Source organism: Stegastes partitus, unplaced genomic scaffold, assembly GCF_000690725.1.
Source record: "Stegastes partitus isolate 25-593 unplaced genomic scaffold, Stegastes_partitus-1.0.2 Scaffold359, whole genome shotgun sequence".
Taxonomy (NCBI): Eukaryota; Metazoa; Chordata; class Actinopteri; family Pomacentridae; genus Stegastes; species Stegastes partitus.
Genome location: NW_007578090.1, coordinates 66,363 through 93,837, shown reverse-complemented (window position 1 = coordinate 93,837; position 27,475 = coordinate 66,363). Strand labels below are relative to the sequence as shown.

General features: G+C 40.8%; 1 protein-coding gene across 4 annotated transcripts; it reads right to left on the bottom strand.

Annotated features, from left to right (window-relative positions):
• Positions 1–2,937: 2,937 nt before the first annotated feature.
• On the bottom strand, positions 2,938–27,059 carry kdm3b (lysine (K)-specific demethylase 3B). 4 transcript variants are annotated; one of them, XM_008284435.1, is made up of 25 exons: positions 26,542–27,059; positions 18,883–19,047; positions 17,815–17,928; positions 17,314–17,419; positions 15,309–15,433; positions 15,163–15,222; positions 14,361–15,062; positions 13,032–14,244; positions 12,729–12,945; positions 12,392–12,606; positions 12,107–12,259; positions 11,817–11,924; positions 11,571–11,698; positions 11,179–11,479; positions 10,828–11,081; positions 10,215–10,487; positions 9,896–10,067; positions 9,671–9,761; positions 8,710–8,840; positions 8,476–8,595; positions 7,965–7,988; positions 5,488–5,627; positions 5,076–5,252; positions 4,851–4,985; positions 2,938–3,889 (listed from the first exon to the last, which is right to left on the bottom strand). In XM_008284435.1, exons 1-25 carry the CDS (start codon positions 26,746–26,748, stop codon positions 3,809–3,811), a joined length of 5,412 nt encoding a protein of 1,803 aa, XP_008282657.1. In that variant the 5' UTR covers positions 26,749–27,059; the 3' UTR covers positions 2,938–3,808. The 4 variants fall into 4 exon arrangements, with proteins under 4 accessions (XP_008282657.1, XP_008282658.1, XP_008282659.1 ...); XM_008284436.1 differs by having other exon boundaries at positions 11,179–11,476; XM_008284437.1 differs by having other exon boundaries at positions 11,817–11,918.
• Between the last annotated feature and the right edge of the window lie 416 nt (positions 27,060–27,475).

The window sequence follows — 27,475 nt, the reverse complement described above, 5'->3', positions numbered from 1 at the left end:
GTTGAATACTGATTGACCATGTGCAATATCGGGGGTCAAAGGTAACAGTAATTTTTGAGTTCAAAGTTCTTAAAAAGCAGTGGGGTCAATGTTTAAAGTTCCATAGCTTGAGAAATAATGCAGCTAGAGTCCTAAAATTGACTTGGTTTATTAACATGTACATATGATTTTCAATGGTACAACCAGCGAAGTAACAATATTTTATAACTTTCCCAGTTGAGACCACTATAGAAGTGTTTTCATCTATCACATGTGCTCAATGGTTGTCCTAATGCTGGCCATAAATGCAAAACAAAAAAAAAGTTTATATTTTTTTCTCATGAAGTATGCCTCTGACTGGCACCATACTCCACATTTTGAAAGCTCCTATTGGTGCCAATCACAGAAAAATAAAAACCAGCTTCTTAGGGTGAAAAATAAAGGTTTCACAGTTGGTGGAATATCAGAGTAGAAATAAATGTTGACATTTTTTTTGGACCAAATTTGCACTATCTTGTATCCGGTTTCTATTGTGCTATCAAAGCAGGGTTGTACTATTGAAGACCATACGTACAAATCAATGAGTCTGCACACTTTCAGGACTTAAGCTACATTATTTCCAAAGTTATGACACTTCAAGCATTGCTCCACTGAAGACTATGATGCAAAAATCGACATGACCTCATCTCGCCCACCACTGTGGGAACGTTTTACAAATTCTATGTGTTCCTTCAACATCATCCCTAAAACATCTTCAGTGCATTGCAGACAGAGTGTTCACCCTTGTTAATATATCACAGTTCAGGAATCCATCCATCCATCCATCATCTATACACCACTTAATCCTCACTAGGGTCGCGGGGGGCTGGAGCCTATCCCAGCCGACTTAGGGTGAAGGCAGGGGACACCCTGGACAGGTCACCAGTCTATCACAGGGCCACACTTAGAGACAGACAACCAAGCACACTCACATTCACACCTATGGACAATCTAGAATCACCAATTAACCTCAACATGTTTTTGGACTTGTGGGAGGAAGCCAGAGAATCCGCTGCATGCTGCACGGGGAGAACATGCAAACTCCACGCAGAAAGATCCCGGTGCCCCCACTGGGACGCGAACCGGCGACCTTCTTGCTGCGAGGCAACAGTGCTACCAACTGCGCCACCTTGCAGCCCCAGTTCAGGAATGTCTTGTAAAAAAAAAAAAAAAACATCTGAGGTCGGAGGTAAATGTTGCATTGAGAACATCTTTCCTTATTTTTTTTTTTTTTACAAAGGAATATTCCTTAATGTGTTCCACTCAACAACAAAAAAAAAGGTCAAATGTTTGACCTTTAATACATCACAATACAGGAATGTTCTAAGATGTTCTCGAAAAAAACATTTCATAAGGCCTTGAGAACATCTAGAAAGTTGAATGTTGGTCTCCACTGAGAAACTTAAATCATATACACCTTAATAAACATCCATCCACTCATCTCCTACGCACCGGAGAAAAAAATAAAACAATGCTTATTTCCCTATTTTAAAAAGAATAGAAAGAATTTAATTTAATGTTACATGCTGCATTTACACTCTTTAGTGTAAATCCACAGCTACACCTAAATCATGCATACTTTACAGATTATATATGGTATACAAAACTTGTATTTTACACTCAGTGACACTAACACAAAATCTTTGAATTACTACAAAAACAATGCTCTAGTTGTATGAGTGGGTAGTTGCACCAATAAAATGCATCTATATGGGAACAATGGCTGTAGAGAAATGGTTCCCAAAATATTTTGCCAGAAAAATAGTTATCAGAGCTTCACTATTGGTTGTCTGCAGTAGCCGTGGTCACCTCAGGTCACCCCTTGGCTCCACCTCTGCATTAACACAACTGCATATACTGTGACTATGTTAAAGACAGAGACCTTGTTTGTGCTATAAGAGGAACTGAATTCATGTTTGCCACCTTCTTTGTTAGGTGATGTTACAGCACACCAGTTTCACTTCTGTAATTTCATCTCCAATTCAAACAAGAGGAGTGAAAGTGGTGCCTGACAGACAGATCCTCGCATCATTGTAACAATCTTAAGTTTAAACACTGCTGACAAGTTTAGAATGGCCTGGATGAAAGTGCACAATATGGTTTTAACAGTGCCGATGCAGACTGTTGGTAATCAAGGAGGCCGACAACCAATATTTGGAACCAATGTGCATATTCAGTAATAATGAAAATCTTGTGTCAAATTTTTTAATTTTATGTTTCAGCTGTGTTTAGTTAAAGGGATCTTTTCAACATTTATCTTTCTGTGTATATATGACTGTTAATCATGACATGGGCAGCGCACTGAAGCTACAGGCCAGAGTGGTGACTGACAGAGAGGCTGCTACATCACAGCCAAAAGGCTCATTTCAAAATGAATGTATTTTATTGGGAATCAGTTAAAAATAACAATACAGATAATCAAAAAAAAAATGCTGAATATCTGATCCGATAATCAGCCGTTACTTAGTCGACCTCTAAATTCCACTCAGTACACGATTTGTTAGATTGCTATTTTTAAAAATGATTTTGCACACGTTGGATTCTTGAACATGAAAATGCTGAATTGTATCCATACTGCTTAAGGAGTCACTTGATTAACTGATTAAACTTGAAAACTGTCGTTTATTTCAGTAAACAAGTGACTGTTCAAGTCATTTATCAAGAAAGTATTCAAAAATATGTCTTACTTAAGGTCTGACTTGTTGAGTTTTACTGTTTTTCTGTATTTGTCAACTGCATCTCTTACTCTGAACTGTACCACAGAATGCGCAATCAGGTTCTGAGAGCTTAATCCAAAAAAAAAAAAATCCTCTGTTAGGCTTAATTTAGGCATCTAAATACATGCCCACGCTGTATAGACACGCTGGCTGTGCATGCAAAGAGGCTTTGTGGATTTAAAAAAACGCATTAAGTAAACAGTAGTTTTTGTAAACTTTATTGTGAAAAATCAAACAGACTGCTAAGATCAATATATATATTGATACAATGTTAATGGCCAGTAGTTCTGTTCAGCTGCAATTGTGATTCTTGAACAATGTTGTTGGAAGTCTGCAGTTCATTCAGCCCACAGGACAAAGACAAGTGGAAAAAAAACTGCCCTCTCTGAAGCCCGTCTCATCATTACCTTGTGGTGTATAAAAAGAAACGACTTGTTACTCTAAAAGTGAAATAAGAAAACTAAAAATACAAAACTTTGGTCTGCTTCCCTTGACTGGCTGCTTCACAAATTCATTTCAGCCACAGAGGGCAGAAACAATCAGCTGTTTAAAAACTTCCAACAAAAAAATCTACAAAAACAGGTTAACCTTGCTCCTATTGAAGAAAATAATATCAATGTCATCAAAATAGGAAAGTTAGCCCAGTACTCACATTTTGTCAGTTGCTTATATTGTAGCTGAACCTCTGCTCCAAAGGCACGGCAGCTTTTACCTCCCTTACTCTCACATCTTACATATACAATGAAAACAACAGAACAAACACACTGACCTTAAATACAGAGTTAATCAAAAAAGAAAAAAAAAAAAAATTTGAAAAACAACTAGACAAGTTTGAGCATAATGTGTAACAGCGATGAAGAACTTTCTCCATCGAAGCGCTGATTAGTCCCTCCCCATCTAATCCCTCCCCAAATCAAATGTTCTCGTTCCCCAGACTTTCACTGCCCCAAAAACCTACACTACCTCTGTACTCTGCACCCTGCAGCTTGTACTTGTGTATGTAGGTAAGTGATCTATGCTGTGTGTGTACGTAGTGGAGTGGTCTTCAGAGGCTGGTTGTTTGGAGACAGGAACTAAGGGCGTGCTAGTTTAGGTTCATGGGCCTTCAGTGTCCCAACGGCGTCCTTCACTGCGTGATAGATGATGTTCTTCACCTGAGGAACAACAACGACATGGTGAGTCTGTTGAAACACACAAACTATCACAGACTGCAGTTGGGTACCAGTCCAGGATTGTATACGATAGCGAAACAATAGTAATTACTTTAATACCTATCTGTCGAGAACATTTTCATGCTTTTCTAAATATTTCACACAAAGCAAACCTCTCAAGTATCACGTATCATCTAAACATAAGCAGCTGTAGCTTCTACTAAAAACCTATAAAGCCACCAACAGTGTAATCAAACAAAGCAGTACAAATTTCCCTTCGCAACAATGAGCTTTACCCCGAGAAAACCCGCATTTCAGTGTGGAACATGTGCGTATTGGGATTATTCCACAAACCAAACTTTGTCCCTTATGACTATTTTTTCCTTAATTTGTTCAATACTTGAAAATATCTAAAGCAACCATCATTGTATTCTTTCTATTATGACATTTTCTAACACATTTTTTCTTCTTCTTCTTTTTGTTGATAATATTAAAATAATAAAAATTTAGTAGCACTCGGTCAGCATGCACACATTTTGGCAACAGATGTGCTTTTAGTATCATGGCAGTTGAAACATATTCTCTTCCCAGTAGTGTCTTCCAGTGTTGTCTGGAATATTTGAGAATTCACTCTGATAAAAAGCAAGAATCATCCCAACAAATGACTTCAAATCTTTAAAGCAAACAGAGTTAAACATGTAAACAAATAAAATCAAATTATTAGCTAAGATCCATCACTGTGTTTATTAGCAGCATATAAATTATACTACATAGTATTGGTGATTGAACTTGATTTTGCATTTTTTGATTACTCAGCAAAAAAAAATTAACCACTGACCTATATTACTAAGCAGAATAACAAAAATGTGAACACAGAGTTACACAACTGTAACATACTGATTAGAAACAACACTAAACAGAGATGAGTGTGTATTTATGAACACCACATGTCAAGAGGACCAACCTGTAGCTTGTCTTCGTGGTTCGTGTGAGTAGTGGACAAGTGTCTGAACTCCTGGGTCAGTCTGAAACAGTGCCTCACATGTTCAGGAGACACAAAGTCCTCTGCCACCTTGATACAGCTGTACAGGTTGTGTACCTGAAAGGGGAAGAGAGCACCTTTGTTCATGAAAGAGGACAACGCACAATGTAGCTTGAATCGTGAGTAATATGCATACAAATGTCTGACCTGGTGTGGAGCTCCAGCAGGGATAAATACAGCATCGCCTAAGAACTGTACAATGGCCCAGCCCTGGACGCCATATTCTTCATAGAGCCTGCGGCGGAGCACCTGGTCCAAGTACCAGCTCTGGTCGTGAATGGGGTCGTGGTCTGGAGGGTTCTCTTGGCCTTGCTCTTCTCCCACCTGACACAGGTAAGAATAGGCCATGGCTTATAAAGGATTACATGCAACACAGATCTCCAGCTGGATTCAAACCAGGGGTGCAGCTGATTTTTGTTTGTGCTGACATCCAGCTATAGCGTCTACTCCCTTCTCTATTCACTAAATGGTATCTGAGTTGGAGAATCTCACAGTACATGGATAGAAGCCAATAGTAGTGCAGCTTGAGACATCTAACAGCAATCTACTGGCTGCTGACCTTGCGGAGCAATTCTCTGATCTTCTCAGCATCCTTGGCAGCGTAGATGTGCCACAGAGCTCCAGGTTTCTCCTTCCCTTCGTACACTCTCCTCTTGGTCATTTCGTCCACATCGCCCTCCTCGATGGTGGTCATAACCTCTGGAGTCCGAACATAAGCAATAAGGCACACACATACAGGGCACCAAACAGTCATCAGCAGTGTTTCTATGACAACACGACATTTCAGTCAAGTTTCTTCTTTAAATGGTCTCATAAATTACTTTTTGAGCTGATGTTTCAACACCATTCCAACGCAAAAATCTTTCTATGCTCCGTTTTCATGAGTGACTAAACATATCCTGTCTCAGGGACAGTGATCAAGACTGTTAAATCTACATTTCCCATCTTTCATCTTAAACAAGTATGTTAATGTACATCCACTATACTGTTTGACAAAAATGTAGCAGAGCTGTAGTTGTCAACTGGTGGCTCATGACCCAACAGTGGGTCGCAAGTCCATCCTAGTTAGACTGCAGAATTGTATGCTGGGCTTCTCTTCATTCAGCTTCACACTGGGGATGTCATGACACAAGCACCCGAAGCAGCAGTGCAATGTATTCATGGTTTTCTCCAAAGACATGTGACTAATTTTTAAAAAAAAACTTCGGCAAAGCATAAAGTGCCATAGCAGAAGTACAATTTCTTGTGCAACAAAACAAAACGGCATTGATCATTGAACTGTTAACTTCAACAAATCAATGAAATACAAATGTATGTGATTGTGGCTTAATATAGATCCCATGGCCAGACCAGTTGAGAACCACTGGGGTAAAGAAAGGGACAAGTTACAGACTACACAATCACATTTACTGACACAACGTTCACATCCACAGTCTACTGATGCTTTATAAAGTCATCTAAAACTACTGTTTTGGGGTCCAGTGATCTTTTACTTCAGTAGTTATTGATCAGTGATTCATAAAGACAAGTGGAAATAAACACATTTATGATTAATATGTAAGCTCCAGTGGACACCTGTCTTCTACCAGTCCGAGGCTGAGTTTGTCTTCACAACCCAACCAGGTGACCAGTTAGCTACCTTATTACACCAGTTTACGTGTGTGTGTGTCTTATTCTTAATTCATTCACAGTAATAGAGTTAAGTTGTCAGTTGAAGACAGTGCACGTGTGTTTATTTTGATGGGATACTCTATTTACAATGATACTGCCATGTGTAGGAATGGGTACTGAGGATCAATCTTAAATTGGTAAAGGACAGGTCAACTTCTTTACCACTGGTAAGCTCAAGGAGCATTTGGTACTACAATCCTCATCTGAACATCACTCTTACAATGTTCAGTGTTTCCATTTGCCTACTGTTAAATTAACTTGTTTTCTGCATCTAACAATCCACTAATGATGTCGCTCATTAGAAGGCATCGTGCTCGCATTTTCATGACTCTACATGTAACAAAGCGAAATGAAGCTCCTGAGCTAAATCTGTGTAACCGTTTGCATGAAGTAGTTAAAAAGCTGACACAATAATGGAATAACACTGTATGCTTATTGTTGAGACAAAGTGACTTGATTCCCTGGCCAATCCACTTCCACTGGGTTAAATTGCAGAGTGACCCCTTAATCAATCCAACTAGTTGAGTCAAATCCGTTGGTTCCATTTTATTCCTGCTGTCAACATTTATCCACTATCTGATCTGAAATATTCAACCTCTGGTTTTCTCCCAACCAAAACACACACAGCTAGATCTCACGTGTACTAAATATATCAACGACAATAAATCAACCTTCAGTTTTTGCTCCTTTCCTGAGGCACACAATTGGCAGATAACCATGGAATTTGTTATTTCTATTGAAAAATGGATGGAGAACACACTATGCACTGGTGCACTTTGTTTTGAATTTTAATCCCATCAAATCATAGAAGCATAGGCAGTGCCTGTCTTCATAAAATCCTAACAATACCCATCCGTAGTTGTGTGTGTGTCAGAGAAACTGTGATGACATAAAAAGAATCTGCAGGGGAATAGGGATGGCAATTCTAGATGCCCTTCACTCAAACTTTTCTCCCACAGCGCAAGGACCAGAGCACAGTGCACCCAAAACTAACAGAAACTGTAGATATAATAGTCTAAGTACAGTAGCTAAAGGGAAGCTGAAATCCATGTCAAATCATGGAATTCACATTGCTGCAAATGTGACACCCTTTTCAACCCAACCCTAAGATCTACATAGAAGAAGAAAGCAGGAATCTCCACAATGGTAAATTCAGTGCCAGCGTAAGTTTAATTAAGGTTGCTTTCAAATAGAAATTCAGAACGGGGTATAAAACATGCAACAGTAGAAGCTAAGGGAGTGGTCCCAGTGCTCTGGCCCCTATTGCACGATAATAACAGAAGGATGGAGCAGAGGAGTGAAGAGGGGGAGTTAGTCAAGAAGAAGGGCATGCTACTCAAGTGATACAACTTAAAGTCTACAGACCTTGGCGTCCAGAGATGTCTGCCTCTGTGAATGAGAAATTTTACCACAATGTAAATGAGTAAGACCCACTTAAGGGTCTTTTCAGGGTCCTATCCAGACCAATTAAGCCTGGAACAACTAAGACAGTCTAACCATGATGTTTGTGACAAAATTGTGAAAATATACACAAGATTGTTCACGAGGCGTTAGATCGATGACAAGTGAGTGATACTTAGGCATTAGATGTAAGTTCTTCTATTTAAATCGTAGTTATATAACACTTAATGTCTTGAATTTGGCAGGTTGGAAAAACATCTATGTAATATTGCTATTAATCCACATAGTAAAATTTTGTGTTCTGGGGAGCAAGTCATGATTTAAAAAACATTTAGTTGCTCATTTAATAGTGGGTCTTTTGTAATAAATGAAAGTGTGTGTGTGTGTGTGTGTGTGTGTGTGAGAGTGCATGAGTGAGAGAGAAAGCACGACAGAGAAAGAAATATATTCAGAATGTAAGTTTAAATCTACTGACCTTGCTCCTGATTTCCCTCTCCTTGAGGGATGCCAACATAGACCATGACGTTAACAGCATCAGACACATCCAGATGGAGATTTGTGGTTCCCACCTTCCTGTCTTCAGTTGAGATTAAGCCTGAAGGTAAAAGACAGTGAGGGAGTGAGAGAGAGAAGATGCAGACACATATATATTGAAAGGAGGGAGGAAAACGAAAAAAAAATAGATCGGACTCAAGACAATCCTTCTTACCATAGGCGTTGTACATCTTAGGTCCAAGGTCAGGACGCACAAAAAAGTTAGGCAGGCGGGCCGCAAGGTTTAGACGACCATCTCTTTTTGTGTACTCAGGCAAGGGGAGGTTATCCATTAAATCATCAAACCTGCGAAAAGTAAAGGTTCATCAAATGAATGACGATTACACGCAAATAAGACTGAAGCAGAGGTTTTACACCTTATAAAAGAATTAACTGGTTCACAAAAAAATCCTGAAGCTAGAATTTTTTTCAATCTTACAATGGGAATATAATGATTCACAAGAACCATTTTACATTTATGGCATGTGTGAAATCTCTGAAACACTCCTCCAAGTTAACATGGCCAAAATATGGTGATTATGTTTGTGTACATATGAAGGTACGAAAACGAAGGTACAAATCATGAAATCAACAAGATGGCAAAATGCAAACATTGAAAATCTCATAAAAAGCAAATTGACCCATTGATGCCTGTGAACTATGTCTCACAAATCTAATAACAAATATTCTAGAGGCCATATGTATCACCTGAGCTTACACAGTATTATGTATATTTGTAAATATTCCATGTGGAAACAAATTGTCTCATGAAATTGTATCTACATTTTAGCTATAGTGTCAGCAAAACATAGTTTCGCAGCCACACCAGTGTCTCCATGGGAGATATTAAGACCCAGCATTGAGCTGTGTATCACCTTTGTGTTAGAGACACTAAGATCCTATAATCACTGTATTTATGCACGTCAAATGCAGAAAAGCAGACTTAAAACATATATGTACACTTTGAGGTGTGTTTAAAAGTATATAGTGAAAATAAATTGTATGTCATAACACTGCCTGTGTAGATAGCTCAATCAACGCATGTGAAACGGGACAAGTGAAAAATGAGGCTGAAACACTTCTTGTTTAGACAGAGCCTGAAAGACACAAAAAGGCAACATGTTTGGATTCCTCACCGTGTGGGCATCATGTCCCTGAAGTCTTCACCTGGAGGCCAGTCCTTTAATTTTAACACCATGGGCTGCCCATCACTGTCTTGCAGTCGCTCTGCATTCACAGAAAACACATTAGCCACATTCAACTGTCATCAGGGAGGAACATGGACTGAATAAAAATCGGCGTGCACATGAATCCAAACAATAAATATGAATTATTTAGGAAAAAATGGTTTGGGTACTCACTGGAGATGACCTGAAAGCCGTCCCAGAAGTCTCGCACCTTCACATCAGAAATAATAGCACAATTTCTACAGTTGACCAGGTCTACATCCTGATCTCCAAACTCCTCACTGAAGGCCTCAGGCCGCCACAAATGAGCTTTCAGGCGTTTATGTATCCCCGACACCAACACAGGCTGGGCACAAAGAAGAAGAGATTAGATGTATGACAGAAGTCGGTGCAGTAATATTTCGACCCATCTTTAACTGACAGCCACCTTTTTGCTCTGCTATATTTCATAATGTTAATGCAAAAAATTAATTTAACTAATTTTGATTCTTACTTGTCCCTGCTTCCAGCACTCTCTGAAGATTTTCCAGTTGTTGCTGTTGCTGGGATCCTGTAGGCAAAGGAGTCGCCCATCACAGAGCCAGGAATGTGAGGTATGTGGTTCCAAAACACTAAGGCCCATTACTCCATCTTTGCGACCCCCCAACACGCTGAGTTCGCCACCTTCAGAGGCTCCAGTACGACGGCCTTCTGCCTTCTTGGTCTCCACAACCGAGGCGATGATGTGATCCAGGAAGTTTGGAAGGCTGCTCTTCAGCTTGTCACTCTGACAGATGGAAAAGGAACTTTGTGTTACCCAGGTATGAAAATGTACTTACAGTAAAACCTTCACCTCTTTAGTTAACATCTTGGCATTTACAACATAAAAGTCATCCACTACTACACCAGTAGATGGCAGTAATACAATTGGTAACCAATTTAGTCATTCCTTATCCTAATATATTTTTACAATTGAAATGAAAACGACTATTGATCTGTAGGTGACATGGGCAAAACACTTTATGGCTTGGTTAGTTCAGAGACTAATCTTGTTGATTTTTAATACAGATGTGTACATTTTAAAGACTTAATAAATCAACATAAAATAATGAAGACTTTATACATACGCCTGCTGAGGTAAAAACAGAGGGGAATGGTACCCCACTCTCTCCTGGGCCCTGGGGCAGTTTGCCTGGTCCTGAGTTGAGAAGGTCCCGGAGACTGGACCCCTCAGGTTTAGACTGGCCCATGCTGGAGCCCAGTAACAAGCTGTTAAATAGCTTTGGGCTGGAAGCAGAAGGCTTTGAAAGGGCACTGAGTGAGTCCAGGCCGAAGGGAGGCCGACTGTCTCGACTCATCATGGAGCGAAGTGAACCGGATTCTAGGAGAGGATGGTGACGTTACTTTAAATCTGATATGATTAAAACATCATGTCTATTGAGATTATACTGAGTCACCATTTCCCATTTCCTACATACCCTTTGTGTCATCCTTAGGTTTCTGTGTGGCGAGGTCTGCCAACCAATGCAGAGCAGAGCTGTTGCCCTCTCCTGATGAGCGTGACTCCTTGGCAGAAGACTGGGTGAGGTTACAGGGGGAGGATGTACCACTGGTGGAGTTACTGGTGCTGCCCACGCTTTCACCGCCCCCACTGTCTGACGGCACTGCTGTTTGCGTAGGTTCTGTTTTGATCGCTGACGTTTCTCCCTCTGATTTTGGAGTGGTGCCAATACCAGAGGCTGCAGCTACAAGACCACCCCCACTGCTTGTTGTAGACTGCTGAGACAAGCATGACCACACAGCAGAGTCTTTAAGTTGAACAGTTTTCAAAATGCAGAGCGAATAAAAGACTGATGTAGCACAACAGTACCTGCGAAATTCCATTGGGGGCAGTAGGTCGCACTAAAGGCTTAGTATGTCGACTGGTACAGGGACAATTGGCTTTAATACCCCACTTGCCTCTCGCCGAGTGCACCATGTCACCTATGTTGTAAAGCGCTGAAGGAGAAAGGCAAAAAAAAAAATCAATGACCATGAAACCGTCTTATTGTACCAATACAAGAGCATATTTAAAATTTGATGTTCATGAGATAGGTTTGTTATTCAGTCATGTTACCTGTCCCAGGTATAATTTGTGTAGGCATGAGGTTCTGTGGCTCATGAGGTTGACCTTTGGCACACTTCAACCAAGAGAAAACCTCATCCTCTGGAGCTTCATCTACATCTGAAGGAAAGAACACACTGACTGAATGCACCTAACTTCAAAAAGATCTTAATAAGTAACCCTTGTCAAAAGATTTCTGTCAAAAAAATATGCAATGAAAGAAAACTTAGGGTACACAGTAACACTGCAGTAAACATGGGAGCTAGCTCTGAGTTTCCCTAAATGTCACTGTAATGACTCACCCTCCCGTGGCCTGTTCCTGCGAAGCCGATAGCAGTCCAGACACACTCCAAAGCCACACTTGCGACACACCCAGTGGATGTTGAACAGGGTGGTCTCACACACATCACACATTTCTCGGACACCTCGCACAGCACGTTTCCACGCCACTTTTTCTGAAGGTCAGTCCAAAAAAAACAGGATTGTACACATGGCAGACTTGTTACAATGTAAGAGGGAAGATAAAAGAGAAAATGTGGGAAAAAAACAAGGCTCAGGTAATATCAGTGAGATGTCTTTATACTCACGGTGAGGTTCCACCATCATCATGGCCTCCTTCTCAGACATGACCAACTGACAGAACTGATCTCCCACATTAGCCAAGATGTACTTGGATGTATCGAGGTCAAGGCCCTCTTGGACAGCTGGTGCAGGTAGCCACAGGCCCATGGCCATTGAATCACTCTGCTGAGGACTTAAGAAGCCTTCCACACGCAGAACACCTTTACGAGTGAAAGCCAACCTGGTTGGACACAAAAAGTAACAAAGCATTGTTTGCAAAGATTGCTTCTTCCTCTTTGACACTCAAATAGTCAGCATAAGAAACCGTTGCTACCATGTGCCACAAAAGCACATCATTTGTACCTTCTGAAGTGGAAGAAACGACAGGCCACATTTGGGTCGTCGTCATCATCACTGTCGTCATCTGTACTTCGATATTTACGGTAACGCTCCAAGCGGCATTCGCGGCACTTATGCAAGTGAGGGGCTACATTGATGCAGGAGCCATCTTGGAGAAAGGACTCACCAGACTGCTTCAGACGGCGTACCTTGCTTTGGTCTTTTAGTACAGACTGGCCCACTGGAAAAGGCAACTTAGTGTTAATGGTATTGCTAATCTTGTTACCATAAAAAATTCTGAGGTACCTAAAGGTGGACACGACTTACCTTTGAAAGGCTTGTTACGTGGACGGCTCTTAGCAGCCCCTTGGACTTTAGTTTTCTGCAGAATAGCCCCATCCTTGGAAGGATGAGGAGGTCCTCCTGGGATCTGGCCTTTCTCCAGGCCGTCCTCATTCTCACTCAGGTCTGACAAGTCACTGTTGCTGCTGGAATCAGAGTCACGTTTAGACGACTGGCCTCTTTCTTCCAGGTTAAACTTCTGAGACTGGCTCTGGTCAAAGGACAAAGGCACTTCCTCCATTCCACCAGGGCCAGTGCTTCCAAACATGGGGCAACCTGAGGTGGATGTAGGCATCTCCCCAACGTCTTCCTCCTCCTCCTCCTCCTCCTCCTTTGTCACAGTCCCTTCACTCTGTAACCTCTGAGAGGAGGCTGGTGCTGGAGAGGAGGAAGAGCTGGCTGAAGCAACTGTTGAGAGTGCTGGGAAAGAGGAAGACAGAATTCCTTTAGGTGGCTCTGCCATCGTGAACAGGTTTGGCTTGCTGTCCAAGGATGGACCCAGGGTCTGTGGCTCAGTCCCAGTGAGACCAGCAAAAGATGTGTGGGAGGTTTTATCTCCATATGCCAGAAATGGATTAGCAGGCTCTTTGGAGGCCTGTAGAAAAAGGTTCTGGTGGCTATCTGAAGAATTAAAACCTGACTGCAGTCCTAAGCCCCCTACAGAAGTTCCGTTATTACTGTTCTTCTTAGACGCACTTTGGGCTCCAGAGGCCACAGGTAGACCACCAATACTTAAGCCCGAGCTCCGTCCTCCTGCAGAGCCACCCAAACCCTGGAAGGACGACGGTGATTTGTTGAACACACCATTTCCCGTTGGATGGGCCTCAGGCACTTTGGGCTGCTCGGGCATTTTCAGCCCTTCAGTGGAGGTTGCTGGCTTGAAAAGGCTTGGGGGCTCTTTAGTCAGGCTCTCAGACACTGCAGTAAAGTAGTTGGTGTCCTTGGACTGGGTCTGACCAGCAGTTAGGCTTGGGCTAGATCCAGAATTCTGGGTCATGCACTGGAAAAACAGGTTTTGGTCTTGCTGAGATTGAGTCTCATTCTTTGCTCCGCCAAAACCAAAGCCAAAAGGCCTGGGAGAGTCCTGGGAGGCTGTGGTGGTAGTAGGAGCTCCATTCGTCTGAGAGGTAACATCTCCAAAAACTGGAGCAGAGGGGACCGGCTGGGACAAACGAAAACCTGATGCTGTTTTGGAGCCCTGAGAAACAAAACAGTTTGGTAAAACAAAAACACATTAATAATAGAAACAAAACTGTTTTCTGAAAAGGCACAATATCATGGTATTGACAGCACCAAGTATATCGATTCTTTTACCTCAGTCTGGCTTCCCCAGGTAGGTGCTTTAGGACTAAAACCCACAGAAGCAGAAAGTGCCACACTAGGACCGCTGTCTTGAGACCAAGAAATGGTGACAGGTCCCGGGGAAACAAGAGCAGCTGTTTTGGAATAAGCTGACTGGCAGGACTCCTCTCGGTCTGGCTGGGGGGATGGGGAGGCCTTAGGGGCTGGAGCTCCAGGGACCAAGATTGGCATCTGGCCTAGTGAGGGAAAAGATGTAGTGGAGAAGGGGGAAGGGGCTGGTTTAAGGGGAGGAGGGGTGGGGGTGTGAGTTATTGTGGTGGTGGAGTCTGCTGCCCCTTGTGTGGAGAGAGTGCGACCATTTTCTTTGATGTGGCCAGGAAAACGAGGAGGAGTAGCATTTGACTGGTCCATCTGGAGTGAGGAACTGTTGCTGGGGGATGACACTCTGCCCTGAGGAAAGGTTCCCTCGGTAGAACTTCCATTTTTTGTTGTGCTGCTAACTCTTTCACCAGAGTCTCCAGCCCAGATTCCCGTACCTTCAACTGGAGTGTTGTTGGAGTCACCACAGTTTTGTACATCTGCTCCCGTATCTCCTGCTCCTTTAAAACGTTTCATGTTCAAGTCATCCTCACCCTCTGAGGCAGTCCTACGTCTGCGTCCACTATCCCCCTTCATTGTTTCACTGTCCTTTCTCCGCCGCCCATTCTTGCCAAGCTAAAATGGGAAAATATTGAGGAACAATTTTGTTAGAAGTCTACAGCTTCAGCATAATACAACCAATTAGACAGTATAGTTAAGGTTAAGACATCTTTACCTCCTCTTCTGTCAGCATGACATGTATCACACGAGGATCTACCATCTGATTTTCGTCTCCCTGCAGCAAAAATGGTTGTTTTAAAGTAGTATCCTTTGACACCATGGCTACCAGAACATAATTAAGAAAACGTTAACATTATTTACCTTATCCAAGGTAATCTCCATGATGTGTGAGATGGGGTCGTGCTGTGAGACCAGTCCTGAGGCCCAGCACTCTTCAAACTCTGGCTGGTAAACACGAACCCTGCGTCCTTGAATAGTGTACGAACCTGAGCACAGGAACAATGAGAAAAGGACAAGTTAGATTCTGGCAGACATAAATGACACACAAGGGATAAAGAATGAATAGCACACTTGTTTTCATTATACATGTTTCACCTTGGTTACATCATACACAGACGCTGTGTTGCTTTTTATTACTATGTGAACATAACCCAGATGTATCTCCCCATAAAGTCCAACATTATGCCCGATTTCTCCTGTCTGGTGAAAAGTTCAGCAGAAGTGAAGGACTGGATGTCTGACAATTTTTCTCTATTAAATTTTGAGAAGAATTAGATTTTTGTTAGTGCCAGACAAAGCCTGCATGTGTGGATCCAGCCATTTGACTGTGCCAACACTAAAAATATCACACCTGTGGTAAAATTTTTTATTTCATTTTTTTTGTTATACTGCATTTAACAGAATCAACAAGAACACCTTGAACAGTCCTGTTTTTATCATTGAAATAATATTCCTAAGATTCAACAGTTCTGTTTTAAAGGTGCAAAAGTTGTTCTTGCTTCTGTCTTATCACATCTGGGACAACCACAGCAGTCTTTTACACAGGTACAAATCAGAAACCATTCAGCAGAGTCCAGATCGTACAGAATGCATCTACTAAAATTTTAACTTAAACCAGCGAAAAAGATATATTATGCTTTAAACAGCAAAACATTGGCAAACAATTTTTGAGAACTGATTTTGAAAGCTCTTGGGTTGCTCTGATCACCTGTTTAGGACTGTTGTCCTATTGAATCACAAATCATTGATCAAGTAAGGATTGAACAACGAGGAGCCATGCATTATACGGTTTGAATGCACGCAGTGGAGTCTAAAACACCACAACGCAAAGCGGAGTGGTGTTACTCCGTTAAGTGTATTCAAACCGTATAATGCATGGCTCCTTGTTGTTTAATCCGCTTATACCATGGTCCCACACAGCGAGCAAACACACAGAATATTTATCTAATTCACAGAACTTGCTAAAAATGCCTAAGTTTTTGGGACTATTTTATGCAAGTCTCAATATTTATCCTAGGCAACCGTTGTCAAGACAAATGGAATGCTTGACTATAGCATCAGATTTTATTAATGCAGTTTGTTTCGGCCAAAAATATTAAAATTAACCTCGAAATCCATGTTTTATCGCGTTTCTCTCATTCACATGTCAAGACACAGCTGATCTGCGCCAGCTGATTTGCCCGTTGCTATGGTGACGCCCAGAGCGGCGTGATACAATAGTGATTTAACTCGACGAACTGCATGTGCGTATACATGAAAATAATGCACGCCAGTTAGCCATAGAATTCTCGCTGACCATGGTATTATGGATTTTGATGCAACATGAATAAAGGTAAGCATTGGCAGTCATACATATTCAGGCTATAACAAACAGAGGCACTGCCATGTTAACAAATGCCATGGTATGCTTTAGGTCATCAGCTGTTAGAAGTAGATTTTTGTTTCATGAGTATGTAGAAGTTTGTTCTACAACTGTACCAGTTTATAGTTCCTGTGATTTTTTGTGAACTGCAGCCTAGCCTTTCTGTACGATATAAGGCTTTCTATAGGTTTGTACCTTGTGGTGCACCCTTTTGCAGTTATAACATTCAACATTAACATTTTCCGCACCCGAAATGCAAAGACTTACTCTCACTGCAACTTTTAGGTCATCGGCATCATGCTTTCTCTGCTTAACATTAACTTTCAACAACACTGATTACAAAAACCTTTCAACTGATTTTTTAGGGGGGGAATTCCTTGGTTTTAATTTAACACATGCTCAAATTAAGAGCTTTTTTCAACTTGTGAGAAACGATTTTAGAAAAACACCTCAGAGAACATGTGAAGGATAACAACATATTAGCAGGCCGATGTTGATACTTACCCTTCCTGAAGATTTCCTGCAGTTCAAAGTCAGTGCACCAGTTAGAGATGGCAGCCTGCAGAGAGGGTTGCTCCAACAGCAAAGGGTGTCTTACATCTTTATCAACCTGCACAAGAACACAAATCACACCATTCTGAAATAGCCCAAGTGGTACAGCAGTAATGTAGAACAAAACATGTAGAGTATTACATTAAAGTACAAAGGCAGTGCAACTAATAGATACTGCTGCTTTAATTTTGCTTTTTTATCAATTAGCTTGAAAAATGTCAAAGGTAATACCAAAATGCTTGTATGATTAATCGTGAGAAATACATAACCATTCAATTTACACTAACAGAAAATAGCAAGCAAATCACACATGAGATGCTAATCAAGAAAACGTTGTCGGTACTGTTCAACAAATATTCTACTCATTTTACTTCATTATAAAATTGTTAGGTTTTTCTCAATCAACTAGTCTTTAAACTAAGTTTTCTAAGACCACAAAACAAACTTACACACCTCAAACCTCTGGACAGTTTTGTTATCCGGCAGAAACTCAAAATTCTTGTTTCCAAAATACTCTACAGGAACCAACGCTCCTAAACCCACTCTGTCCACGAGAGAGCGGAAAACCTGCGGAAAAAGACAACACCATGTAAATATCTGAAATTTGGGAAAGTAGTTCTAATATTCAGCACAACAAATGAGCAGGAAAACATCCATTTACATCTTTTAAAGTATTTCTGTACTGACACTCCATATATAGCTATACAGGACAGCACTTGTTTTAAATACGTGTAATAATAACAACACCTTGCATATGACACAGGACATTTATTTTTCTCAATTCTTTTGCATCTGTAGTCTTAAAAAATATAGATATGCCATGTTTTAGTGCTTTTATATTAGTCTAAGAAACAAGATTATGGGCCAACAGCTTGACAACCAGGAAAAGTTTTTTCATACATTCTGTATGTATTGTACTTGTTTCTTGCAGAAGTAAGTAATGTTTTCAACATTGAGCTTCATCTAATGTAACTATAAACTCAATAACTGAATCAAACTCAGTTCAAATTAAGTGATTTTGGACCCAAAAACAATCTTGGGTGATCAGTCCCAGCTGTTCTTACAACATCTGCAGGAATGCCTTCATTGACTTCGGACATAAGCCTAACCTACAAGCGGAGCCAAATCATCATTGCAAAAGCCGCAAATAAGGGTGCAAAATAATTAAAGCTCAAACTTCAGCTGAGGTTGTGATTAGGGCTTTAAACTCGGTGCAGATGTAGAAAGCGGACCTGTGAGGCCTACAGTCCATGTTGCAGCCAACTTTTAGCCCTTTTGTCCATTAGGACATCGTAGAACAGGGAGTGCACACCTTATTTTAAAATGAATCTCAGTGGCCCAGAAAGTTTATTTTCAGGCATAACATCGATCCAAAACATGTGTGCCACATTGTGAAGCCGAACTGTGACTACCTATGCTGACACCCCCCAATTCCAGAAGTAGCCTCAACCACTTATGCCGATAAATTCTGCCCATGACCCAGAAGGGTTTGCTTGCTTCCATTGCCACCTGAGCACTTACCAGAGCTGGCCAAGCTGTGGATGATTCTGGAGCTCCAGTCGTCCCAGTGCCATCACCACGGCGGGCCCAAACGATGGAGTCTTCTACCAGCACGGCTTTCACTCCCTCGTCATACACCTGCACCCAAGAACAACGCTGCGAAGCATTCTCAAACTCCACAAATACCTACAGTTGGTGAACAGAGAGAAACAGAACATAAGAATAAGATTATATCTGTCAGACAATCAGTTAAAGTTCATAAGACAGTTAAACGTACTGTGCTCGACTGCTCACTAACTTTTACAGAACTTGTGAAGTTTAAGCAATCGCAATCACATTCAAAAGGCAGTACAAGAGTATGTCCAGTTATTGTACTGTCACTGCGCCTTCTTCAGTGTATATTTAACACATAGTATAGACTTGCTAGGGCTCTTCCATTAGTCTCCTCTGTTTTATTCAATTGAGGCTTTTAAGCTATTACATCATTTTAAAAGAAGTTTTTTTTTTCTCCCAATTCTAAGTTTGAGTTTCTCTCCATTGTCACCAAGTGCTTGCTTAGAGGGTACTGTTACGTTTGTTTTTGATATGTTCAGGTGCAGACCTTACTTTGTGAAGAGCCTTGGGATGACTTGTGTTGTGAATCGGTACAATATAAACAAAACTGACTTGAACTAAAGTAAAGACTATTAATTTTTATGTACCTCACTGTTTTAAATGAAGTGGCTGCTGCAACACTGTTAACTAGTCCAGTTAAAATTCTATTGGTAAATTAACGGGCTGCAAGGTGGCGCAGTTGGTAGCACTGTTGCCTCTCAGCAAGAAAGTCGCCGGTTCGGGATCTTTCTGCGTGGAGTTTGCATGTTCTCCCCGTGCAGTGTGGGTTCTCTCCGGGTTCTCCGGCTTCCTCCCACAGTCCAAACACATGTTGAGGTTAATTGGTGATTCTAAATTGTCCGTAGGTGTGAATGTGAGTGTGCTTGGCTGTCTGCCTATAAGTGTAACCCTGTGATAGACTGGTGACCTGTCCAGGGTGTCCCCTGCCTGCACCCTAAGTCGGCTGGGATAGACTCCAGCCCCCTGCCAGAGCAGACGGTGGCACAGATCCTTCTTAATGGCCAAGAACTCATTAGAAAAGTTTCCAAAATTGAGTCAATGAGCAAAGCAATGCCTGTGAGCAAGAGAAACCCAGAGCATGTCGTAACTATAATTCCAAAACTCATACTTTTATACTCTCACATATACTACCAGAAAAGGAATATATCCAGTCCACATTGTTTGTCAGTGTTAAGTTTGAACATTTTAAATGTTATTCCATTCATAACATTAAGACAGAATCTGTCTACATCTACAGTCAGTTTGTATGTGTTGGTGGTGTAATAGGGTCACACACACAGCTTTTATTGTACACATTTAATCCAGCTCAAAGTTCAGCATGGCCCAGTCCTTTAATAGGAAGAGCTGAACAATACACTTCATTCTGCATAGAAGAAAGATGTGACTGACTCACATTAGAAGTCCTGATATCAGGAGCCTGTCAATCATTTGTTGCCTGGCTATGTTGACTTAAAGAGAAAAGCTGATGATTAATTTGCTTATGAAAGGTGCAACCTTAATATTTAACATCTGGCTGATGGCATCAAAATTAAGAGTCCATTATTTCTGACTGAGAAAGTTGTATATATTTAACACAGTGCTCATACTGAAGCAAAAACAGATATTTCCTTTAACTATGCATGTTCATACCAAGATTTTTTTAAAGTGATCCTCGCCTGTATGTGCAGGCTGGAGTCAGTGTTTGTAACAAATGCCTAAGCTGGCAATCTTTTTTTTGTATGTGTGTTTTTTTTTTTAGGGTAGGGGGGGTGGTTGTCTTTGCAAAATTCTTGACTACAGCCTTTTACTGGACTGTTATCAGTCTGCATGACTTCTGCCGTCCCTCCTCTGGTTAAATCACATTTGCTTAAACTCGAGGTGGGAACTTTGTTGCATGTTATTGATTAACACCACCTATGCAACTGATCAACAAATGACCCGCCTTCTTAACTTTTGAAGAAAAAGAAAAAAACAAACTAAAGGTTAAGCGAGCAAGAAAGATATATTATTTTGAAGCAGGAATTTCGGTGGTACTTATATTAAACAGACAAGCAGTGTCAGTAATTAAGATTTTGACTCACTGGCCAACAGAACTGGTAGGACTGGCAAAAATAATAAAAAAAAAATTAAAAAAAACTTACTTTGTCACATATACGTTTGTTTTGGTGCATTTAATGGCCATAATAAGGTACTATGCATAACACAAAACAAAAGAGTAAACTTAAAGGAAAATGATTTAAATATACTGGTCAACAGTTATTCAATTCAAGATTGAATACAACTCAAGTCTTAAATTCTACTGAAGTATTTGCTATTAAATGTACTTACGGATCGAATATAAAAGTAGATTTGAAGCTTTTGTAAGCCTATTGGAAGCTTAATCATTTTAATGAACTTAAACCTCTTTATCACACACCCCACTCTCTACCAACAAGTAATAGTTTCCCATATTCTGCAAAAAAAAAAAAAAAAAAAAAAAGTGTCCCTACTCTGCCTCTGATTGGCTTGGGTCAGAGCCGGTCAGAGGCAGAATAGGTGTGGGGGAAAAAAATAACACCGAGTGTGTCAAACTCTGACATAAACAACAGAAGACGTGCTTCCGTGAAATACACCAAAACGCAGTATAGACTCTCAGCAGTTTTTTAATTACGTGACTTCTCAGGACATTCAGCCTCCAGTGTAGCGGATAACCTTCCGAGCTTGACTCACAAAACACAACATCTATCCATATTTTGCACTCGTCAGGTGTTAATTTCAGACCCTGCAGACAATCACTAAATGTTGCTCTGTAGGAAGCAAGACTGAAATATCAAGTCAACCCTCAGATACTGATGTGCTCCCACTCCCACTGTGAAAGTACAGTCGCCTGACTTTGGAGTCATTTCCTGTTCAAGAAGTTCTCCCCAAAAGAAGAAAATGTTAAATTCACAAAACAACATATTTTCTTACTTAGCTATCGTGTTCTGTAGCCATGGAGACAGTTCAGATTTTTATGTTTGTTAGGAAATCCATCTCTTAGATTTCTGCCACCTTCTCGGTACAATGGCAGTGAATAGCTGTTTGGTGTACGGTGGTCACAGCACTGAAACTTTACATTGGAAAAATAAAAAGTAGCATTGCTCTGGAAAAAAGCCCACCACTACTCTGTTATTCACAGACCTCAATTAGAATAGTTTTTTATAGGAACTATTGCTTAAGTATTTACAATGAAAACAGTAAGTTCATACAAAACACAGTGCTTATTTCATTTTCAAGGCTTTGGAAGCCACAACAGTGTGCATTACGGTGGCAGCAGAAATCTGTGATACACTAATTTAAGAAAATGAAAACAAAATATTTACTCGACTAGGTAACACCAAAGATAAATGAAAATAAATGTTTTCATTTAGGTCAACTGACTACGACCACTTTTTTAAGCCACTACTGTTTTGGTCAGCTTGCTTTAAACAACCAGTCACCTAAAAATTCCTGTCCCTGGTCCGAACAAATCACAAAGCCAATAGCTGCATGCCTCTAACAGACATGGAAAGTTGTATTAGTGATATAAAAGTAGGTGATATTAGAGTCCTATATTCCTTCCACCATTCATGTTTCTCTGGGTAATGAGTGATCATTCAGATTCAACAATGAATCAAACTCGTTGTCACTCCACCTGGTATGTCTGCACTTTGTTTTATGTGTTACACAAGTAAAGAGACCAGAAAAATAATAATGAATCAACTTTAAAGAGTGTGTCTGTCAAAAAAACTCAGAATGGTGCATATGGAGAAATTCCAGATATATCAGTCTGGCATCTTTTTCATAAACGCCACTATCGTGACTCAGGCTAACTTTGCAGTCTTCACCTTGGTTGTACACATTCAGGGAAAAGAGGCGTTACACAAAATAACATTCCAACAGCGTTTATTGGAGCAATAAGGCATGAGCTTCCTACAGCTTTCAAAAAATGCTGATTTTTTTCATGACTTACTTTAAATTTTTGTTTTCAATCTGTCCAAAGGTGTAAACAGAAATTAGATGCTGGATGGTCATTCTGCAAACTGCATTTAGAGATCTCCATTCAGTGGTACTTGCCAGGTGACCTGGTCACCAGCATATTCCTCCATGCACATCAATCAGTTTGTTTACATGTGAGGCTGACTTTCACTACCGTGATACTGTATTCTGAGGAAACTCAGCAGTTAAACACAATGGCTGACGACTCCATAGACAATTGTGAAGACAATAGTAAGTCATTTAAGTTCAAACTGGAGAGCACAGGAGCGACATGAAAATCATGCAGTCACTGCTCCGCTGCCGACTTTGAAGGAAAACTTTTGATCAAGAGTGGGACAAGTTAATGCCAGACCTCGAAAATCTCAGCGTCTCCATGGATGAGAGTAAATCCAGCTGTTGAACTAAAAATAATCTGGAGCTTTGACACACACCATCATCCGGAAGATGGTGTTTTCCCTCCTCAAATAAGACAGAAGAAAAATCTAAGACCTGCAGGACTGAATGCTTAACTCCTAAGTAGTAAGTGAAAACTGCTACAGGTAAAAAGTCATCTGATATGCAGAATTATAGTACATGTTTAACCCGCTGCAAAATACCATGTGGTATACCTCTGCCTAATTTCCCAATCTCAACAAGAGTGAAGAGTGCAAATTTAGCATGACCCAAAGAGTCATAATAGCCACAATAATTGGAAATACGTCAAATTGAAATAAACCCGAATTTTCCTTTATATAAATAATGCTAACATTAAATTGGCATCGCTGGTGTCTAGCCAATACAATAAACTGACCAACTACCTGAGAGACTTGACGTACCATAAAGTGGCTGCACAGTCCCACATCTATTGCTGAGTAATACTGACAAAATTACATCCCATATTTTGACATTTATTGAGAGTTCAGAACAATATTTCCTGAAAATAAATGTAATGACTCGTTCTGTAAAGTAAACTCCACCACAAGTAAATCTCTTATTAAATCCCAAACAGGGAATGCAAGTGGTCCGAGACAGAGCAGAACAGTGTTCATTTGCCTGAAGCATAAATTGATTTTTTAGAAATCCAGTGGGCCTTTGTTCTCTTTGATCAAGGTTGATGCTCTGTCCCATAACCACAGGGTGTTTGGATGTTGCCTGCAGTGAATTTTTGTCTTGCTTGTAGCATTTTGCTCATATCTGTTTGGGCCCAACCAGCCAAGAGATGGGTTCCTGACATAACCTGAGCTGCAACAGCAGTCAGTGTCTATCTGCTACAGCTCAGAGAATGTGCTTCTGGACTTACCAACGATTTCAGTTTCACTGATTTCCATCTTTTAATTTCTGTTACACCTCTCTGTGCATTCAAGAGGAGGAATAATAAAAATTTAAGATTAGTGCAAATTTTCTTTAGTCAAACAGGTCCCATATGACACATTTTTGGCTCAGTTTTTTATGTCATCTTGAGCAGATCTGCATGTGATCGCCTGAGTTGTGTCTAGAGCAGAACTCTATGCAGTTTACATATTCAGCTGTAAAAGTTTTCATTTATACAGGAAGTGCCAGGTACTAACATTGTTAATTAGCAAAGATGTAAAGTGAAGAAATGTTTAGACTTTCTTTAAAATAGTGGAAGACTTCAATGCCATATATTAGACAACAGTCTAGTCAGTGTTGTCCCTACTCTGAGCAAATTCGGACATTTTTGTTTGTTGTATGATATTACCATGTAGGCTTTTATATTCTACAATTTAGTTTTAATACGATGTGAACATGCTGCACACATTTTAGTGTCTTCACGAAAAGGCCCCAGTACTGACCTTTTGCACTGACGTGTGTGAGGAAAACTATTTTAAAAGTGGTTGTGGTGAAACTTCAAAGATGTGGGGAAGCAAAACTTTCGATGACACCTCACACATAAAATCTACACTGCCATTGTTTCACAAGGCCACTGAATAAGCCTTCCAGCAATGGATCTTTAAGAATTTTAGCAAATGAACAAGTTTATTGTAGATTTTTCAACTGATTCCAGTTGTCACATTAGTTATTTGTCTTGCACAAATTTTTACTGCTTTCATATAGCATGTACAGCGCTTTGGTCTACTCTGGTTGTTTAAAAACATGCCATAGAAATAACTTGATGAGATTTTATGGTTGTGTAATGAGTGCTTGAGATCTATCCACGTGTCAGTAGGGTGGTGGGAATCAGTTAAGTAAATTATTGCCACAATACCCATCATAACTGGAGCAACTCCTGGTGACCCATGACATGCTGTGTAAAGCAAGGTAATAAAATGATTAATGTGTTGAACTGGTGCATAGTTCTATATGTCTTTAACTTGATTCGTTTGTTATAGTGAGAATATGTTTTGTGAGTAGGATGACGGTTTGTTGTTGACTCCCTTTCTTTAACTGTGTAAATCAAAGACCTATATAAAAACACTGACCATTTTGTCAAGATTTCCAAGGAGGGCGGGGCAGAAACTTAATCCCCACACCCAAGTCATATTAATGTTTAATTCCATACAGTAAACATTTACTTTAGTGAATGCACACCTAAGAAGAGCGAACAGTTCTTGCTATTTGACAGATAAAAGCAACTATATTGCGTACTATATTTAAGAAAATGGGAAACTAGTTTGAAAGTTCAGTTTAAATTTGCAAATTCCAAAAAATTAAAAAGTGTTTTTTTTGGAATATCATACAATAGTAAAGTGGACATTTAGCTAGAATGTAATCCTCATTCTACATGCTTTTCAACAAGATAATTTTGAATTCCACTGAACTCCATACTGCTAAATCCCTGTCTTATTTACTGTGCATTTAAGTCCTACAATCTTGTTTTAAAGTGCTATACAAACAAAGTGCTTTTGTTAGATTACCTAATAGAAGACTACCATATATTCTAATAGCCTGCATTTTGGCTACTAAGTGTAACTGTCATGTAGGTCAGCCTCCACCTCCCATTTACAACAAATCTCACCCAATTGTCTACTATGAAGCCGCCCTACACAGTGAAGACTGAACATGGCTTGAAAAGATTAGGTTCATCCATTCACGTTTTTGATAGACTACCAATTCGTGAAATAGTCTGAACATTAAACAATCTGGACCCCACAATAAAGTCGAATGCATTCATGGTTCGCCCCTGTATGAACTTATGAGGCCTTTACCTAGACTACCGCTAGCTAACGATGTCAACTGATCAGCTTTAACTGGAATTCGCTACTTGCCGGCTAATTGTTTAATTACGGTGAACACTTAGATTACTTTAATGGATCTAAGCGTTGCAGGTACATGCTACAACGTTAGGATAAATACTGCTAAAGCGAAATGTCATGAAGCTAAAAAGCGAACAAAGCAAAGGCCAGAAAAGCCCCGGCCTCGAGTTTAGCTTCGCCTCACTGCCTGCGACTCGTAGCTAGCTAATATCCGTACGAGCTAACGTTAACTGCCAAGAAATGGACCAGCACTGGCGGCACAAGAAAAACCTCAAAAACAACAACAACAACCTAAATAAGGAGCAAAACACACTTCACAGCTAGTACACGGTTCAAATACCATAAGTGGCGGTTATTTAGCTACGCAGTACAGCACTACTTGTATGTAAACACTGACCGTGAGCCCTGCACCAGTGGTTGTTGTTGTCGCCTCCCCTCCGCTAACCTCCGGGGCGGCCAGGCCGATGACGCTCACTGCCCGCACCGTTCCCCGAAGCCAGTCCCGGGCCCACGGAGCCTGCTCCGGCTCGGATCCGTTGGCGGGCCTGCCGTCGTCGAGGAGCAAAAGCAGACGCTTCCCTATCAGTTCGAGAGAGTCCCCCATGGTTTGCTGACAAGCTAGCTTCCTCTAGTGAGCCACCATGAACAGTGTAACTTCTCCGCTCGGGATGGAACTCAAAGCTAACGCTGGGAGACGAGCGGAAAATAGCGGCGGCTGCTTCGGATTTGACGCTGGTGTGCAAGAGAGCTCGTTTGAACGGCTGCAGCCCGGAGACACGCAACCGGCGGACCGAGTCACGCCAGGAATTCACCCAGTCGAAACGTTATTGTCCTCGGTGTTAACGCCACTATCCTGCTCTGTCCGCCATTGAGCCCTGCAACAATCAAACGCACTCCTCGTAGACAGGCAGCACTGCGGAGACGCGGAGAAGTGCCCCGAAACAGCGGCCTCCAGCGGCGGACCCGGGAACCGCCTTTTTCCGCAGTGTGAACCAGAGCTGGACCGACCGGCGTGTGTCCGCAGCACAGGAGGCTGCATTTACAGGACCGCGTTTCTGAGACCCTTGGTTGTTCATTCCCTATTTTATGGGCCAGATAACATGGTGACCCTTATTTACAGCAAAGACGACCCTACTTTTCTAGCCCACACACACTGGCAAAAACAAAAACAATCAAATGGAATAAACTTTTTAACCTCCAACATGTTTGTCAGAACTGTTTAAGTTGAATAAATCTTTCAAACTATAAGTTTGTGAACAGAAAGTAGTATTTAAAGTGACACAAATATTTAAAACCACAAATTGGCGCAGCATGCTATTTAAACTGTAATT